Source organism: Melozone crissalis, unplaced genomic scaffold (genome assembly GCF_028551555.1).
Source record: "Melozone crissalis strain CALT ecotype California unplaced genomic scaffold, PUWL_Pcris_2 ptg000016l_1, whole genome shotgun sequence".
NCBI lineage: Eukaryota > Metazoa > Chordata > Aves > Passeriformes > Passerellidae > Melozone > Melozone crissalis.
In genome coordinates, this window is record NW_026535794.1 from 25,621,384 (window position 1) to 25,641,675 (window position 20,292).

At 40.9% G+C, this 20,292-nt stretch overlaps 1 protein-coding gene across 6 annotated transcripts in view; it reads left to right on the plus strand.

Moving 5' to 3' along the window:
• The window catches only part of DYNC1I1 (dynein cytoplasmic 1 intermediate chain 1), a 186,907-nt gene extending 167,688 nt beyond the window's left edge, over window positions 1-19,219 (plus strand). For all 6 annotated transcript variants that reach the window (XM_054273283.1, XM_054273284.1, XM_054273287.1 and 3 more), the window contains exons 16-17: window positions 778-903; window positions 18,265-19,219. In XM_054273283.1, the coding sequence (XP_054129258.1) occupies window positions 778-903; window positions 18,265-18,375 (237 nt within the window). In that variant the 3' untranslated portion in view covers window positions 18,376-19,219. The remainder of the gene's footprint in view (window positions 1-777; window positions 904-18,264) is intronic.
• The last annotated feature ends 1,073 nt before the right edge of the window (window positions 19,220-20,292 follow it).

Genomic DNA, 20,292 nt, shown 5'->3' on the forward strand with positions numbered 1-20,292 from the left:
TGCCCTCATTCCAGCGTAAATGACAAATACTTCTCTTGAGATCATGTTCATTGCTTTATTCATCCCACGCATTAACCAGAATTCTCATGTGTTCTTGTGGATCACCTGTTTAGTTGGTTGACTTGGGGCAGGGAGGGGGTTTAGGAATTAGACAGCATCCAGGTGTATTTAAAGCAGAAGTAATGTCCTGGGGATGTAAAAGAGAATTGTGGGAGTATATTGTAGGTGTTTCAAAATGTCAGCTCAGCTGTTCTCACTTGTGCCATGTCCTCACTCTAAAGTGATTAGCTCAGGACTTTTCTGATAGAATACCTGAGTTTCAACCTCTACATCTAGCCACAGAGGTGAGTATGGATTTAAAGGATGCGTCAGCATGAATACAGAGATGTGTCTGCTGACTGTCAGGTAATCTGGGCTTGAGTCAGAAACCAGGCCAGGACTGATGCCAAATCCTGCTCTCAGTTGGTTCTTGGCCATGTTAGTGACTTTTGAGAAAAAAAAGTAGGTTTTGCACGTTTCCAGGACTAAGGGGGAAAACCTGGTTTCACTTACTGCCCTTTACCCTTCATCCCAAGCAATCTCTTACTCTTCTCTCTTTTTAGCACATCATCAAAGAAACAATGAATCCTTTTGCTTTTTTCTCTCACCCCAATGAGAGTTGTTTGCTTCTTCCAGCAATGCCAAGGGACTTTGACTCATCCAGGACATCCCAAACTGACCCCTGGGTTTGTAGGCAGTGTGATTTCATTGTTCTTCCTGTTGCTATTGTTTTGACAGGTCCCCACAGCCAGTGTCACCATAGAGGGAGCGTCTGCCCTGAACCGCGTGCGCTGGGCCCAGGCTGGCAAGGAGGTCGCAGTTGGTGACTCAGAAGGCCGCATATGGGTCTATGATGTTGGAGAGGTATCTTCTGTTGGGATTCTTTTGTGCTTTATTTGTTTTGTTGGGGTTTTGTGTTTGTTTCTAAGCTCAACTCCTGGAGACTGCCGCATCCAAGTTGAAGAAAGAAATCTGTCTTACTCTTTCAGTGGAGTCCTCATTGAATTTCGGTTGCCAACAGCATGTTAATCGTAAAGCTACCTTGCAAAAGAGTTAACCTGTTGAAGTCTCATGAGAGAAGTCTCTCTTAAAAGCTTCCAGTCTTTTTCAAACTGTTTTTTTTTTTATAATCATCCTGTGGGTGCATTTGGAAAAAGTTGGAAGAAGATAAAGAAAAAATTGAGGTGCAAAAAGAGGCAGTGCTGTTCTAAAATTGGTCCTAAAGGGTTCACCTTTTATACTCCAGTATCTCTTATTTTATCACTGGCTTATTGCTGTAAGTTTTTCTCAGCCTGACATGCATAGAATGCATCTGTTCTTTTGATACTGCTTCATATGTCTGAATATGTGCAAAAGTACTAACAGGAGGAAATGAGAGGTGTCATTTTGAAGGATAGTAGGGGCATGCATGATAGACTACAGCAGGATGCATATTCTGTGTCTAAAGCTGCTCTCAATTCACTCTGCTACATCTTATAACAAGCATCTAAACTGCAGTGTGTATGGCAGTGATGAATCTAACTCTTTGTTGATGAATGCAGTATAAAAGTGTTCCATTGCCATTACAATCCCTTGGAAGAGGTAAGGGTGAATCTCTGAGCAATCAGCTTTTATGTAGAGAATTTGTTTTCCATCATTATCTGTGATAGGATATGGAGATACCCATCTCTACACAGTAGGGAAACATTATAGAATGCATACAGAATTATCTGTAACTCTCATAAAGTGATTTTATGGCCCATAGCAAAATTGCTTGTGCATGACTCATATTTTTGGATTTCATTCGCTAGTGCAGGAGTTGCCCTTCCTCACAAATGTTTGCTGAAACTTCTTGCCATGTTGTTAGCATAATCTCTAAATTGTCTAAGGTTACTGTGCTCAGATTTCCACTGTGACACTGGCAGGTCAGCTGTTTTTATTTATTTTTTGTTTTGCATGATTGTTCTGTCTTTCAAGTGATACGACAGGCTGTGGAAATGTCTTTGATGACAGCACAGTCTGATCTTGTCTGAGAGTCTAGACAGGCTATAGAAATGTCTCTTTTTGCATATCATACACCAAATCATTCATAGGACTATTTACTCCTGCAAGCTCACCCTAAAGAAAATAGTGTTCTATGCAGAAGTAGCAATATTGAAGTTTTTGACCTTTCCTGTATATAATAAGACGTCATCTTGCAAAATGAGTCATAGTGATACACTCGAATAAAAAAGAAAGACGTGCTTCTATTACTTGAAAAAGAAAACAGAGTCGTTCAACAGTATTGATTTGTGTGAGTCCAGTTCAGTGTAACATAAAGAGTTCTGCTTCAGGGATGTTGCAGAGGCTCAGTGTCTCCAGCTCAGCTCCCTATGTGCTTAAGTAAAGCCATGGATGTCTCTCCACAAGGCTGCTGAGAGACCATTGCCAATCTTGCCCTGCTGTAATGAATGAAGGAGCTCATTAATTTGTCTCCTGGTTCAGTCAGGCAGTATCAGTCTCTCTGCAATAATTCTTGCATGAAATTTTGGAGAGCTCATCTGGGCTGCAGCACTGCTGGGGCTGCTGTGTTTGTTAGTGTCTTTTTCTGGTTTAAAAGAGAAGGGTGCTCATATATTCTCTAGCCCAGCTGCTCTCACTATAAAGCCTCAAGTGAGATACAGAAATACTCTGCAGATCAGGAGCCTGGAACCAAGGGCATGGACAGTGAGTAGCAGCCTCTTGGGTCACGAAGTCTGTGGGGCAGTCTGTGAAGAGCTCTTTGATGAGAGATTCCATCCTTAGCTGTCCTCAGGCGTGATGCATGGGGGATTCACAGCGCACGTACACTCTTGGGAGTGTCTGCTACACAAACATGGCAGCCTTTAAGGATTTTGCTTTACTTCACTGTGCAGACACTGGCCAGTTTCTGGCTCAGCTGGGGTCCTCCTTTGACTGTCCTTTTTGTAGGGGCTTGATTCTGGGATCTGATGGGGCTGCTCTGACAGTTTAAAAAGAAAAGTTCTTCTCCTGCCAGCCATCCTTAGCCACATGCCTTGCTGCCCAGTTTTTGTGCAGGTAGAAGGGCTTGTCACCACTCATATTGTGCAGAGAAATACAGATCAGTAGAGATGTATTTATTTATTTATTTGTTCTGTTTTCTTTGGGCTGTTTTTCTCCATGAAATTACTCAAGTGGGAGTAGATGAGTGAGCATGTAGCTGGGGTCAGGGAGCTGGGAGCTGGACTATACAGCACCCAGCAGCAGCTAACTTTCCTATTTGACCCAGCACTATTGCAAATCCTGGCACTAAGCTGTGAAAGTTGACCTTTCAGCGGCAGCACTCTCCTCGTCTCCTACAACATCATCTTCTGAAAAGGTCTCATCACTGGAAGAACTCATCTCTGCCTGGCTGATAACTCGGTAGCATCCACTTGTTTGAAGGTGCATCTCCCTGATTTGGGAAGATGGGTGTGATTACTTGCATTAGAAAGTCAGCAGGCCACTTTACAAAGACCCTAAATACACTCACTAAAATCATTAATGCTCCACTTATACTGCACCCTTTTAAAAACCTTTGTTTACTTGTAGCTGTTCCAAATGTCACATTAGATCAGCTGTAAACTCATAAAGCACTGGTTCCAGCAGAAGAAAAAAATATTATATTTGTATTTTAGTACAGCATCATATATTTGAATTACACCTTACAAGATAAACAGTTTTTCTTACCTGTTTCTTAGACAGCATTGATTCTGTGAATTTTAATCAGAGCAGAAAACATCAGGCTATCCGCCATTAAGGAAAAAATTAAGTGGTTGGAATTTTTACCTTGATAGATTCATCACAGTTTTAAGGAACTATCCTAGAGAGCAGTAAAGTTTACTGCTGCTGTTAACCCATATGGTATAAAAAGAAAACATATGACCTAGTGAAGAACATAAGACATAAGGCCTAACCTTGCATCCTTTGTGAAGGTAAGGAGTGAGGGATCAAGGCTGTTTTCACTTGTGTAAGAATTTAGGATTTGACTCATGTTGATGTATTATCCAGTCATGGTCTTTATGACAACAAGAAATGTCAGACACACGAAGAACATGGCAGGGTCCATGACCAGGGAGTTAAAAATAAAGGTGACACTTTCAGTTAGGCTATATAGTGTTATCTCCTTTGACTATGTAGTTTTAGTTGTTTGATTTTGGCATCACATCTGAAAATAACTGAACACATTTATTTTCACAGTGGGGGGTCTATTTTCTCCTCTATGCTTGTGCTTTATGCCCATTAGCATTAATGGGAGTTACACACACACAATTCCAGCGGAGAGGAGACTTAAACAGTCCATATAGATGTGCTCTTGTGGATCAGTAAGCACTGTTTTAAAGAATGTGAATTATGAAATGAAATAAAAACCCAAACACTCAAAAATTCAATTGTTTCAGTGTGATGGGATCTTAAACTAGTACACATAACCAGTCATTGTATATACACTAATCTCTGTAAGATCTAACATTTCAAACTTCTGCTGGCATAGTAGTTGTGATATTATTATTATGATAGCTTGTATAATATATTTTAGCTCCTTTGGCCTTGTGGCTTCTTTACTGGGCAGCAAGTTTTCTGTATGGTAGAAGCTGATTTTAACAGAACATGGACCACTGCCTATAGATTTATTCACACGTTCAGGTGATTGATAGTTAGACCTAACTGCATGTCTGTTTTGCAGATCTGTTTTCTAGAAAGCTTGCTCCCATTGTGCACGCTTCAGTGATGTTACACAGTGCCTGCTGTCATAAATATTCTCTAACAACCATGTTTGTTGCTTACCGTGCTTATTGCAAATGCTCTTTGCACCTTTGCTTGTAAAAGAAGCAGCTTCTCATCCACCTTCTATAATTTCTTTTTTTTTCCCATTTATCTATTCCAGGTCATATTCTGCTTGCACTGTGAGCACGTAGATAGAAACTGTGAGTCAATGACTTACTATTTCATTCTAATAAAATATAAAACAAGTTTGCAGCATAGGATCACAGAATTTGAAACTGCAATCACAAGGAGCATAATGCAGCACATTATTTTGCTAAAGTGGTTACAGGACAAGCTGTTGCATCTGTTTGGCAGTCTTTCAGACAGTTAGTTCTAGTCATGCTTTTAACAGGCAACTAGTGTGGAAGGTGGACTGGAGAGAAGTAAGAAAATGTCTTTCTCAAAGCCATCCAGGAAGACTGGCTCTGCCAACAAAGCAGTTTCCTGGGATTCTTTGTACGGTTGTTACCTCCGTCTTTGTTTCCTTGAAGTGACGTCAGAATCCTATGGATGTTTATGTGACTTTGTTAGGTTTCAGAGTTAATACTGCCTTAAGCCTTTTTAAGGCTGCTCTTTTAGGTTGTTTGTGTACTTCCCCATTTGCTCCACCATAGGTGTTAATCCCATATCTCATTTTCAAGTACATGACCAGTGAGGGAGGAGCTGGTAACTGCCCTGAAGTACGTGGATGAAGTGGTATAGTAAGGATATCCCACTGGTGCCTATAAAATAATTTCCTTTGATTCCAGCAGCCTTTAACAGCTGCTCTGAGATTTTTAGGGTTCTAGACAGAAACAAAAGTATATTTGTGACCAGCTCTCACATTTTGGTATGACTATTGAGTCACTTATTTTTCTGGCTAGAGTGGGGAACCATTTGTACTTTGTACTTCTGTCTTGTGTTTCACTGTAGATTTCATACAGAAAAGACATATCCAGCATCTTTTTCCTGCACTTAAAAGGCTGCTGTAGCCCAGAGAGAGAAATACGAAGCTAGGTTTTGTGTCATGTAGTTATTCAGGTAGATTTTCCAGTAGGTTTGCTTTTGCCATCATAAAGCTTCTGTAGAGCATATATTGAAATTGGGAAATGTTTTTGCCACAAAAGCAGAGTTGAGACTCACCATAAAATATTTTATTTTAAAATCTGTGTTGAGTTACAAGTATTCGTGGAACACAGATAAATGGCTCGCACGCATATCATGAAGGCAAATTTGAGCAATAATAAGGGGTTGTGCTTACAACCAAGTTTTATTCAAAAACATTCAAAGATTAAGTAAGACAGAGTCATTATGACAACATGCAGAATCCAGGCATACAGGATAATTAAATTTCACCGTTGATATTTCTGCTAGGGAGGTTGGAACCCTGGCTTCAGAGAATTCTAAAAACATGTTTTAACAAAGCAGAATCTCTTAAGAATTGTTGGAAAATGTAAAGAACTATGGTTTTGATTTGCTTCCTCTTTCCCCCCAGTTTTATAAGTTGAAAGATTTTAAAACTGGAAGCATTTAGGGATGGCAAAAAAAATACCCAGAACTTCAGCTTTTTACTTGAATAATGTCTGAAATATTGAGCAGAACAAGCTCCTCATCCCTCATCATTTCAATTTTGACTGATATAGTCTGTATTCACAAAGGGATTTTTGAAGTAGGTTAAATAAGAACTCCCTAATGAAAAAAATGCACTAGTTTGAAATCAGTCAATTTAATTACTGTGTTTTATGAAGGCCATTACCCATTGCTGATTACTAGGGTGATAAAATCTTTAAGCTTTGGTAGCCTCCATAGGGGGTGAGCTGATCTAAGTAGAGCAAAGTCCAGTCATTATCACCCTAAATACTTGTGTTTCTCATTACAATATTCATTACTTTAGGTTACTGTGAACGCTTTGAGGTCTTTATGTAAGCACTGGTTTATTCCTCTGTAGAAAAACAATGTTATGTTGGTAAGTTAAAACCAAGTGTTTATATACTTCTACAGCTTAAAATGAGGCTTAGCTACATCCATACATAGAAATGCATAAGTTTATACCCCTGAGTATAGATTTCCCTATACACACCTATTGATGGCTGTTTGCTTGTCAGTGAGGTTGTATTAGTCTGATAAGAAATGGAAAGGGATATGAGTTACCTTGTTATTTCAGTCTGTTTGGGTACTTAAAGGAGCTGGAATGGAGGCTTATGTTCCTAATAACAATCTTTATTAGGGAGGTACTTTTCAAGAGGGAAAACTGAGCCGTGATCTAATTAATCTGAGTTACCTAAGGCTGGTTACTGAGGATTGGAGATCTTTATCTCCAGTGCCAGCCTGGGCCCTTGTGCTTCCCTTTCTCTGCCACCTCTTGCGTATCATGTGGCCTCACTGGCTCTCTGCCCTTCTCAGTCTCCCTCATCGTGGGTTTCAGACTTACAAAGCAGCTTCATAAAACTGGTGGTGTTTAAAAGATCAATGCTCTTTGCACTTTTGGTTATAAAAGAAGCAGCCTCTCATCCACCTTCTATTATCTATTTTTCCCTTTTTTTCCCCATTTATCTCTTCCAGGTCATATTCTACTTTGCATTGGAGTGCAAAATCCCTTATTCTTATGTTCTAAAAAGTATTTTATTTTAAAAAAGAACTCTTGAAATGTGTCAGAGAGGGATGTGGGTGTGGGTTACAGGGAGAGGAGAGCAGCCTGTAGAAAGGGACAGAAGAGCTTGGTGTGACTAAGCCAGGGAAGCATGAGCCTGGTGGCAATATAGATGTTCCATGTCCTTGCAGAGTGCCTAGAGCCAGAGGAGGAGACCAGTGGAGCTGGGGACATGCTGCCACCAGCGCACATGGCTGCAAGCTGGCCATGTGTTCATTTGGGTCAAAAATTAGAAGAATATTTTTAACTATCAGAAGGCCGGAGTCCCAGAGCAGGTGGAGACAGTGGGACAAACATCCTCTCACAGTGGAGCCTGTCCCCAGGATTTTGTGATGTGCTTGTGTGTGATGCAGATGTGGGTCACACCTGCTGGACAGGGTCACTCTCCTGCCCATGCCCAGATGTTTGGTTGATCCTGACAACAACAGTTTCTTCTGTTTCTCTCTCTGGATAAATGGACATGAAATTCTACTTCCGTTTTACTGTCTGAATGTTACTTGTTAGAATTAAAGGAGGAAATGTCAGATTTTTTATGAAAGTACCTCTTTTTCTCGTTTGTTGATTAGGCAGTGGAATTAAATAGGTATTAGTGAAAACAGACAGAAAGGGTGGGGGTTTTAAATGGTCATCTTAAAAATTCATTTGATTCTTTATTCTTAGCTTCCACTTGCTTATGATGAAATATTTCAGCAGTTCTCCAGAGACAGCTTAGTAGCTCCCCAGTGAATTTCATGGGGTAAAAAGACAGGAGTTTCCAATGATACAAATATCTTTTAGGAGAATTATTCAGCTTCTCATCATATGAAATAAAAACCTTAAGAAACCTAGTCAACCAACCAACAAAACTCTGGCCCTAGTCCTTTTTATTCATTTGCACACTACTTTTAAAGCTGACTTATGTTTCCTTTTCCTTTGCAAAGGCCCAGATCCTCCCCCTGCAGAGAGGATCAGAGAGAACAAGCCACATGTGACAGGAGTTAATCATGTAGCTTAATACACTATTGGAAGGCACTCAGATAACGAAGTGATGAGAGCAGCAGAAGAGAATCTGTAAGAGATCATTCCCTTTCTGCACAGTGCAGCCTGCAGGAAGGGGAGAAGGGAGAGCTCTGTGTGACAGTCTTCTTGCTGGTATTTTCCTGCTGAGCTGGGAAGTGCTGTAAAGGGAAAAAGAGCAAAGGGAAGCCCAGATGGGACATACCCGTCTGTGCACGTGGACACCACTCAGGCTTCACTTCTTGTTCCTCAGTTACTGCTTCTCCTGAAAACTTGTCAAGAAGCTTAGTGAGAAAGAATCTGGGTCCAGGCTTTCTGTGGTAGCTGTAGCTGAGACAGCTTTAGCTGGTCTGCCTCTATCCTAACCCTGTATTGTGGGGGACCACAGCTGTAGTCAGTGCATGTTAGTTGTGTCGCAGATTCTGTATTTTAAATATCTAGTTAGTCTATTGGGTGGCATTTTCTCTGAAATTTTTTACCCCCTTTCTGATGTAAAAAGAAATGGTACTGAAAAATGTCCATAGCTTTAAGTAACAGAGAGTATGGAAGAGGAGAATTGCCAAGTATGAAATTTAGTTTAAGCTCAGTTTGTGTGCAGCAATTTGCAAATTTCATTGAAATCCATGACTTGTCATTGTGATTTTAGAACACTTCTGAGACAAGAGATGTTTTGTATAATTAATTTTTTTTTCAGGGGGCTTCTGTGGTTTCAACCTGTCACATCCAGTAGCAGTTTTCATTTTGAGAATCCTTAACTATGTTTTCAATCTTTATGGGTTGCAGAATGGTCTGTATTTTGAACATATAAAAAATACTTAATTTGTGACTTGGAAAGTAATAGTTAAAATATCAACTGAGGATAACTCTGGGCCTTAACACATCCTATTTTACAGCTAAAATTCTATATTCTGTGTGTAATTTAAATGTGAAATCTATACTGCAGTGCCTAAAGTGATGGAAGATTCTGTGTCTGAAATGGAAAAAAAAAAGAAACAACAAATTAAAACCCACTGCTGTTTCATGATGGATGAGCTCTTGCAGATAACAGGATGTGTACAAAATCTCAGAGAAGGCAGCAAGTCTCCTGCTGGCTAAAATCTTTGAGCAGTTTATAAGCTGCTGTGGTGAGAGTCCATTTGCCAGCTGTGGCAGAAGTCCTTTACAGTTCCTGTTCTGACAGGTTTCCTGGTGTGAATCATGGCATGGACATGGCCAGCTTGGTCTGGAGGGGAAGCAAGCTGAGCTGAGTATGATTTATGTCTTTCCTGAGGCAGCAATCCTTCATGCAGCTGATTTTCCAGGGAGGCACCTTTGCCAGTGCAGCCACCCCACAAGCTGAAGCTTTGGTGTTTCAAGTGAGAACGATGAACCCATTCTCCCAATCAATGTAGTTGTCAGTAAAAAAAAAAGTAGGTATTGGAAAGAACAGGTTGAGGGCTCCTTACCTTCTAGTTCAGTTCATTTAGTATTTTTAGGCTTTCTTGTGCAATGATGACAACTGATAGCAGAATTTGGTAGAGGAGGAATCCTGATGCCTTAGCTCCAAATGTTAAATGTCCTGAAACGCATGTAAAAAATTCCAGGACTTATCACTGACTTTGAGAAATGACAATTGGAGCAGGGCTGAGATCCCTATGGGAGGTGAGGGCAGGCAGCATGCCTCACTGTTTTTGTCAATCCACCTGCAAATTGGTGGCATTACAGAAGAAATGGAATGGCAGGAACTGCAAGAACTTTGTTGCTTAGGGCACCACCTCTGTTGAAGCAGAATTGTGAGCTTTCCTCAAGCATGGCAGATGCTCTTTCTGCTCTTTCTGCTCCTTCTGCTGATTCCCTCTTTTGTTTCCAAGGACTTACAGGCCAATACTCTCTGCCACTGAAAGTATCCCTTGAAGGAGATGCATAAGAGAGGCTCCTCCAAATATGATTGGTGAAAGCAGTAGGCTCAAGAACAAGCTATAAACTTGTAGTCAGCCACAGTATTTTAAAAATAAGAGGTGATTTAAGGAAATAAAAGTTTTTGAAATTTCAGTTTGAAGTCCATTCTTTCAGGATGACTGATGATTACTGAATGTTTTATCCTCAGTAGTTGATACCGAGTGCAGCATTTTGATACATTAGTTGAGGGAGGCAAAATCTGTTTGATAGCTTGGACATCATTCCTGGTTAACTCAGGAGAGCCTAAGCCAGCTCTGGTTTTGGAGGTGGAACTGTAGCATTGTCTACAATTAAAGATACTTCCCACTTCCTTGTTTTCTTTTCTATATGCCCTATCAAGTTGTAATCCTTCAGGCTGAAGTTTTCCATAATTGGTGTTTGCTTCTAGCACAGGTTTTGTTGTTTCTTACTTCTTTTTTTTTTTTCTTTTTTTTTAAAGATTAAAGACAGTACCATAACACAAAATTAATAACATGCTTAAATTGAGGGAGTTAGTCTTAACTCTGACATATCCTATCTTTGAAGTGTTACAGTCTGCAGTCTTAATGTTCTGTTTTAATGTTCTGTTAACATGCATTTATGTGTCATGTATGTATAATTTACAGGCCTTGTTTTATTTTGTGCTCTTGTTAGACTGGCATCGAGATGACTGATGCAGACAAAGAGTACTAAGTTTGGAAAAGAATTAATGAGCATTCAAATGTTCAGTTCCTATGTAGGCCCTTTGTACAGCATATCTTTGCACATTACATATAAATTATTAAAATAACACTGTTGTTATCTTGGTATTCAAAACATAATTTAGTATCAATTGTGTAACAATTCAGAAGTTACTGTTCTTCTTAGAAGAAAAAAGTCAGAGTTTGCTGAAAATTGATTCCGTTTTTGTTTAAGTTGGGGGGTTTTGATATAAGCTAATATTTTGTCTTTTTTTTTTACTAAGGCAGCACTAGTTAAATCAGACCCTGCTGGTGAATTGCAAAGAAATAAATCACAACAGACATTAATCTAGATGAGGGCTAAGTAATTAACTTCATAGAAGAGTGGTGTATATTGTGTCTGTGACACTAGACTGACTGCTGTGTGTAGAATAAATGCAGTATTTAGGTTGCCTATGGTATTCCACCCCTTCAATTAAGTAAACAAATATATATAGAGCTACTCTTGAGTGTATCCTTTGTGGTCTAAACACTGTATCTTATTAAAATCATCTGCATGCAGTATGTGGGGTTTGAGTTCCTGCCAGTGGTTTCATCCATTGTTAGCAGTGATGCTCAGCTCTCCCAGGAGTTAAATACAGTGGTACTTTAGTTATGTGGAGAGGGTGCTCTTGGTTACTTTGGTGGCCATTTCACTGCATATTACCTCCCACTTTGTTTCCATCCATGTGTGTGGCATAGGGTGTTGCCTGAAAAAATATAGGCTTTTTCAGGAAATAAAATATCCATATAGGTTGAGAAAAATATCAAAGGCAGCCTGTAACTGATTCTGGGGGGGAAGACCAGGGCCAGAATAGGTGTGTTCCTACCTGCTCTATGTGTGTATTAAGATATTTAATATTTACATTTTCATATCTGTTTTCACCTCAACAATAGTGACAAAACATCTGTTGAACTCCAAAGGATAGGATCAGTTCTGAAAGGGGAACTATAATTGTTCATTGTTGTTTGCATTGCAATCCTCATTCTGCAAGTGATTGTTCTACTTTTTAGAAATCATCAAGTTCAAGTAGACATAGTTTATCATCATGAAACACATTTTTACCTATAATGTCAGAACTTCATTCAGATGTTAATCCATTGCTTGAAGTATTTGCAGCAGATTTCTTTTCAGCACTTAGAGATACGGACAACATAGGTTGACGAAAATTTTGCTCAGAGAAAATACAGCTAAAACTACATTTGCCTGAAGCAGTGTTTATTTGATGATGCTGTTAAATTGAATTGAAGAAATATTAAAATGGTGATAAGCCACATACACAAATAACTTAGTGTGAAGTCTGAGATTTTAGTCACTAGTTCACCAGACTTGCCACAAACTCAGATTAATCTGAGTATTTTTTAAGTTTTAATTAGCTATGTCTTCAAAGAGTGTTTAACTTGCACTTTTAAAAAATTGTAATAGCAACAAGCTATTTTGGAACGTCAATTTTTATATAGTTTTTATTTTCCCTGCTAGATATGAGATTTTATGGCATGTACAGCTCTGTGGAAGCAGAGACAAGTAAACAGAATTGTCTAAAATAAGATCACCCTTTGCCTCCAAACAGCAACAAGCCCGAACGTAACTAACAAAAGATGCGTGTAAATCAGAGCGTGTCTGACCTTTTGGAGTGATTAGCTATAAGAAAGCCATCAATTTAGATCAGAACAAGCTTGTTCTTAACACAAAAATAAGAAAGCATTGTGCTTCCTCGATGTGTAGGAATGGGTCACAGATTTTTGAACGGGGAACTGCCGTCACCCTCGGAGTGTATCTGGGACCACCATGCCGGCTCGTCTGCACGCGTGTAATTGGAAACAGCGTGTGGCACGGGGCGGCGGGGCCGCTGCAACCACAGGCTCTGGCACATCTTGTGAGCCCTGGCTTGGCTGCTCCTTGTCACATTCTCCACCTACACCTGTGTCCATGGGATGTGTGGGTCAGAAGCGTTACAGGCCGTGCTGGTTGGAGAACTTTGCCCTTCACAGCAACCTCGCGGTCACTGACAATGCTGAGGAGGTTCTTCCCATGGCTGCTTTTGCCTTGAGGCTTCTGAGCTCTAGGTGAAGCCAAAAAAAGAGTGGCTGCTTAAGTGGTGACTGGGATCACACAATAATTTCACCAGTGATCAGAGCTGCAGGTTATGAGTTAGTGTCTCAGTGACAGGGAAATACGCCCATGAGGTACAGTCATTAAAAGGAAATGGAACAGGTTCAACATAGACAGCTGTGCTCCCTTTGAGCTTCTGGGACACTGGTTGCTCTGAAGTGGAGGTGGCTGCTGCTGCTGAAATTGCATTTTGATTCCTTCTCAGCAGAGTCCACTGCCCTCAAAGGAGAGCTGTGATGGACAAGAGCTTAGAGGGATGAAGACAGGAAGGGTTTGTCCACTCCCATCCCAAAGATTTAGAGGCTTCAGGAAAGGCAAGGAGCCAGAAATAAAGTGAAATATCCTCAATGAATAATTCATTGGCTGGAAAGTGTTTTTTTTGGGGAAACTGAAGCTATACAGGGATTTGGACAAATTCAGCTGAAACACTCTCAGCCATAAAAAAGATGGATAGGAGGGAAATATACAAAACTCTTGAAATACCTTGCAATATCTTGTTTCAACCATCTAGATAGATTCCTTTAAAAGCCACATTCAAAGATTTGGGAGTTTTGTCTCAAAATCTGTCCTTTTCTTCTCTCCTCTGCTTCTTTCCTTTTCTCCTTTTCCTTTTCCTTTTCTTTCCTTTTCCCTAACTTTAAAGAGCAAATGTTCTAGAAGGTGTTAATTTATCTGAAAATGAAATTTATGTTGATTTGTACTTTTATGCACTATTTTTTTGATCCTTTCTTGCTTGCTGGGATTGTCTCAGAGCTCTGACAGCATTGAGAGATGTCTGGTCAGAGCATCTCCTCTTCCTGAGTTCTGTCACAGGTTTCAGAGTAGTAGTGTTCAGTGAAGTTGCTAATTGCACAGTTTCTAGGAAAACACAGAAATACAGCTTGTGTTTGCAAATCTCTGCTGTATGGATTGGAGGATCTGCACACAGAGGAGGTCTCTGGCTCCAGGAGGAGTTGGAGGAGGCTGGTGTTGGTGAAGTTCACATGCCTGGTGCTGCCTGTGCTCCCTGGTGATCCTCAGGGACGGGGCGCTCTGTTGCATCCCTACCAATGCACATAAAGCATCTTCTTGGTCAGTCCCAGCAGGGAGCGGGGCACATTTTTGGGCAGGAAAGCTGACAGGTAAGTGAAGTGCTTGGCTAGAGTCATCTCCCAAGAAACAGAAGCTTCAGAAGGTTCAAGAGCTCTGTGAGACACAGTTTGGTTGTGTACTGGATAAATCATGTAGAGTGGTGATACATCAGTAAGGCAAGGACAGGTGCTTGTCAGGAAGATCCTGGCAGCCATTTTCATAGATAATACTGGTTTTTCCCATTAGAATTACTCTCTGATGCAACCTAAACGTTACCATGATGTTACAGCTGAAGCAATGTGAGTAATTCAGTCAATTAATTAGGTGTGGGTAGCATTTGCCTTTCGCTGTAAAGGGATCAGAGGAAAACACTTAATAGCTTTTATGTTCTTGTTCTGCTCCATAGCTTAGCATCAGTTCATTCAAATAATCTGGCCCAAATAAATTATTACATTATGCTTTGGTGAACATTTCTACCCTGCATCAACATCATGATAGGAAAGTTAACACATGCTGCTTTGTAGTAACTGGAAGTGGACAGAAAAATTGTCACATGATTGAGGAACACCCAGATAGCTCTAAACCTCTGCCCTTCCTCCATGGAGTAACTCCTCATTTCTTCTTCCTCTGCCCTGGTATTTGCAGGAAAAACTTGTGCAGAAAAGCTGAGAGGGAGATCCCACAGATAGACTCAGGTCTCCAGCACTTGTGGGTGACAATGTGCCCAGATGAAGGAGCTTGAATGGAAAATGACTGGAAGGGGAGCATTAACCCAGAGAAGAATTTGAATTGGAGTTTGTGGATACTTTTGTTTTTATTTGTGGTCTTTTCCTGTATAACTATTGTGGTTTAGTATTGGGGCCTTTTCAGAAAGAATGGGCTTGGAGGATAAAAGACAATTTTTCCTTTGACTTTATTATTGCCAAAGTTTCCCTCTGCATCCCTGAAGAATTTATATTAGAGAGGTTTATTTTACTGACATTCTATTAGCAGGATTGGCCCCTTGTTGAAAGCATGATGCAGTGCATGAGATTGAATAAGGTAAAATAAGATGAAGTTGTAAGGAATTAGGTGGCATGTGGGCATTGAATATTTTTTCCTCTGTGCTAAAGGTATTGACTTTGGTAATTAATTGCTTTGTGAACTGAGTCACTAGAAATGGCCCAGACATTGCTAATACTGTCAGCTAAAAATAACACATGAAATGCACACATTCCTGGGGAGACTCTTCAAGTTTGAGATAGCAAGTTGTTTTAATAGCCTGGACTTGGATTTTATTTGTCTGTGGCCATGCTGTGGAGTAAAGGCAATTAAATAATCTTAATTACATAAATATATTTAATTTTTTTCTTTAGAAAGACATATTTTCCTTTTCAGCTACTTAATACATTGTAATGCTGTTAAAGACTAGAAGACAAGGAGCAGTGATGCTTTATTAAATTCAGAAAGTCCTTTGCCTAGGATATTGCTCCACTTAAAAGATTTTTCTACTTGAAATCAGTGAGACTCATTTCATTCAAGAATTTGACAAATGGTAGTGCTGTACACATCAGAAAAAAATGAAATCTTTTAGGAGATGTAGTAACAACAGGGAGATGGTTGCACAGCTGGTTTTGGTTCCATCTCTGATAGCAGGATCTCTTCACTGCCCCTTTCTACTACACAGAAGCCAGTCTAGGTGTGTGGCTGTGGCCAAACATGTGCCACAGGTACTGGTGAGCTGGTGCATGGACCTCTCTTCTGGTGCCACAGTTCCTTCTGCTGAAGGATTTTGAAAGAACAGAGCGGTCTTTCAAATATAGGTCACCCCAGATCCACATCTGTGTATGTGAGCGTTAGAAACAGCTGTCTAAAATGATTTACTCTTGTAACTCTGGTCTCCATTCCTGGGAGAAGTAAAGGAGAAAATGCCAGAAGTGGAAGACAAAGAATGGAAAACCCAGAGACTGCAACAATGCCTATATTAACTGGGCTGACATGGCTTTTTCACAGGTTGCATTTCTCAGTCTGTAGCCTGAGCTAATGCTAACTGTACTACATTTGGTGTTTCAAACCCCAAACTTGCACACCAGCCCTTCAAAATGTAACTCAGTCACTGATACACTTGTATAATACATGTATAATACATGGGAAGCATTAAAAAACACACTGTGTTTTCCACAAAAGACTGGATGTAGAGGCAAAGTCAGAGAAAAACTAATTGAAAAAAAAACTGATAATGAACAGTGAGATATGGAGATGTTTAGATCTTGTATTGCAAAATTCTTGTCCTTACAACTAACACTTGCAGCAGTGTATGTGGAGCTTCTACACACAGGTGGTCTTGGACGTTTCCCCAGCTGGGTCATGTCCTTTTCTTAGTCTCCAATTCTGTGTATCCAGTCAAGATGGAACGAGAAGAGAATAATTTGACTGTTTTCCAGTACCATATGCCTCATGATATGCCTATGATATGCCTATGATCTACTAGTGCCACGTGGACACAGTTAGCTGACCATCTGCTTGGCACTCCTTGTGGTGTATTAAAATATTCAAATCAGTTCAAATTGAATACTGGGTAGTACAGACTGGATTAGCTATGGTTATACCCATTCTTCAGTCCAAAGGCATCCATTTGCTAAGGTGGACAGCAGTTTATTATAGTTTCCAAAACAGTTGCCTTCTTCAGTTCCAAGCAGTGTGTAATGTCTTGAAACAGTTATTCTTTCGTGTTATATGCAGGACGTGATCACAGCGCTTCAGGAGGGCAGTAAAAACTTGCAAGGATCATGTGGATGCCTGTTGCTGTTTTCTGGAATTTGGCTTAATGAAAACAAAGTTGAGAAAAGTGCTTGTTTTGTTTTGGTGTTTCGTTTTGGTTTTTGGTTTTTTGGTTTTTTTTGCTTTTTAATTATCTCAATCCCAGCTTGCATTATCTTCCAGAAATTGCAGTATTGGATCCAGCTGGAAATGACTGCAGTATTATTTTGCCATAGTACTAAAGCATTTTGTCTGGAAGTTCAGCTATTTAGTTTATATGTCCCTCTTGAAGCCTAATGCTCAAGAGCTCTTCATTAGAAACATCAATGGTATTAAATGGAAATGGGTCTTGCATGATGATATAAAAAATCAGACAAGTAATGCAGTATCCAGTTGGTATAACATTTCCATTGTAATGCATTTCCTGTAACTGTGAATTCCTTAACATAGAGGAGGGTAACTAAAATAACACAATATATTTATTTTACTACTTAGAGCTTTAATGAACTTCAGGAAAATAATTTCAACAGAGTGTTTTAAAAGCTCTGTTACCTTGTGCACACTGACCTGGGTCCTGCAAACAATTACACTTGGGCACAGCCAATGGCCAGCTTGTGTGTGTAAAGTGAAACATACATGTGTGTACATGTAGAGATCAATGTCTTACTCTAGTTGGGAAAATCTGAAACATTTTAACCAAAGGGTAGATTTTGCAGCAAGACTACAAAATCAAGCAGATAAAGCCTTTTATCTGCTCTGCCACTGACTAAAGGCTCATTGAATAGGAAACTGCCAGGTGTGCCATGTGAACCTGGCCACAGTTGCCATCCCCCAGCGGGTTGGTGAGGCTCATGCCGTGGTGCTTCACTGTGCACAGCCCTGCTGATTGCGGTAGGAGCTCTCCTCAAAGGAGGTGCGTCAGTTCTGGGCCAGGGTGAGAACCAGTCCCGCTGTGCCAGTGTCTGAATTCATTCTCACTGGTTTGTCCTGCAGCTGGACATGTCTGAATTCATTCTCGCTTGTTTGTCCTGCAGCTGGCCATGTCTGAATTCATTCTTGCTGGTTTGTCCTGCAGCTGGACATGTCTGAATTCGTTCTTGCTGGTTTGTCCTGCAGCTGGCCATGTCTGAATTCATTCTTGCTGGTTTGTCCTGCAGCTGGACATGTCTGAATTCGTTCTTGGTGGTTTGTCCTGCAGCTGGCCATGTCTGAATTCATTCTTGCTGGTTTGTCCTGCAGCTGGCCATGTCTGAATTCATTCTCGCTGGTTTGTCCTGCAGCTGGCCGTGCCACACAACGACGAGTGGACGCGCTTTGCCCGGACCTTGGTGGAGATCCGCGCCAACCGAGCCGACAGCGAGGAGGAGGGGGCGGTGGAGCTCTCGGCGTAGAGGGAGAGGAGCAGCGCCCGCCAGAGCTGCAGCTTCCCCCCACGGGTGCGCCAGTGCTCGGCGTCACATCAGTCCTGCTGTGGCTTTTGATGCCAGTGTACATGCCAGTATTGCTCAAAGCATTCCATGTTAATCACACTGCTTTACACAAGGCTGAAAATATCCAGAGCATTTTCATACTTTATATTTCTGTCTGAAAAGTAAGAAAGAAAAGACAAATCAACCCTTTATGGGTTTAGTTGTTGCCTTTTAACTACTTAGTAGCTGTATTTAATAGCTAGGAACCCCTGGTTTAACTTGTGCTCACATTGCCCTTCTGGCATAGTCCTATTAAATCCATATGAAGCCAGATATGATTATGTGCAGATGTGGTGTGCTTCACTGTATGGGACTGGGCCAAAGACTTTAGATGTGGTGTATCACATGGTGACTAACATTATGAATGGATGTACTATACAAAAGTTGCTGCTCCTTATTTATTGCGGTGTGCTGCATGGAACATATTTATTTGAAAGCATTAAAATAAACGATCCTAAAGCATGTGCATAATGAGAGAACTGCATTGTCTGTGTGCTGCTGTAGAGGTTACATTAAAGTCCACGTAACAATTACAGTACATCAGTTGTGCTTAAGATGTAAGATCTATACAGGTTGGCTTGAGTGGATGGAATGAGCTCCCTTTCCTTTTTTTTAAGATGCCTATTATTTCTAGGCACTTTAACTATATTTCAGATACAGTTGGTCACTGATACTTGTCATGCAAGTTAACACTAATAGTCTGACAGAGAGTTGTGGTTCCCAAGTATGACACCAGTATTGCCAATAAAATGTATCAAGCCTGTTCTGTTGCAGTGTGGTTGATCTTTCTTTGCCAGCAGTGCTCAGTATGTTCATTACCAGTCACTGGTGAGGCACTGGGTAAATGTGACTGCCCTGATGCACAGAAAACTCATCTAGCTCCTCTGTAAATAGATAGATAGTCCCTTCAGCATTGGAACTGCCCAGTAATGGACCTGCGTGGATCAGACCCTGATACTAATTTTCCATGGGCAAGCACTAAGCTTTGCATGTCAGCTTCTGGGCTAATTTTTATTTTCCCTCCATGCTTACCTGCACACACAAGCACACACAGAGCAGCAGCATGCTGCCATATGTGCTGAAAGAAAAGGAGCAGGAGAGATAAGGCCTCCTTAGACTGTCTCTTGAGAGAGAGGTTGGGACAGGGGACAGAGGAACAAGCTCCTTTATGACAATCTCTTGTGGCTCGAGCAAAAAAACAGAGTGCAGACTGGTCTCCATTGAGTGCTGTGGCCCAGATGGATGTTAGTGATGAGGCTACTCAATACATCCATATCACAACACCCTGCTGAGCCAGAGGACAGCTCTGACATCTGGGCTTAGCATCTTAGGGGCATCTCCATGCCCATAAATGTGAACCATCTTAGCAGTGGTTCACATTTAGGGGCATGGAGATAAACCATTTTAGCAAGAAACCCTGCAAGTTTCACAAGAAGGATCTTGTACATTAGGTTTCTTGTCTCATTGCCACCTCTCATCTTTGGGCAGTCATGTTGAGGAATGAACACATCTGATCATGTTTGGGGCTATGGCTCGATCCAGAGGCACTGGGAAGTCTGCACTGCTAAAGCCAGAGTAGGCTGACAAAATGAATCCTTTGGAAAAGCTGCATTTCCCTTGTCTTCTTGGTGGTTAGAGGCACCTCCCTGTGAGAGTGCACTGCCTACTTTCATCTTCATGGTGGAACCTGCAACTATCTCCCAGAGCCCATGGAAGTGTCCTGCCACTGCGCTGTGGGGACCATCTTCTCCCAGAAGGCCACGTACACAGCAGAGATTTATCAGTCTTTTTTGGGTGGCACCCTGAGGTTGGAGCCATGTGTTAGAGAACTTTTTGTTC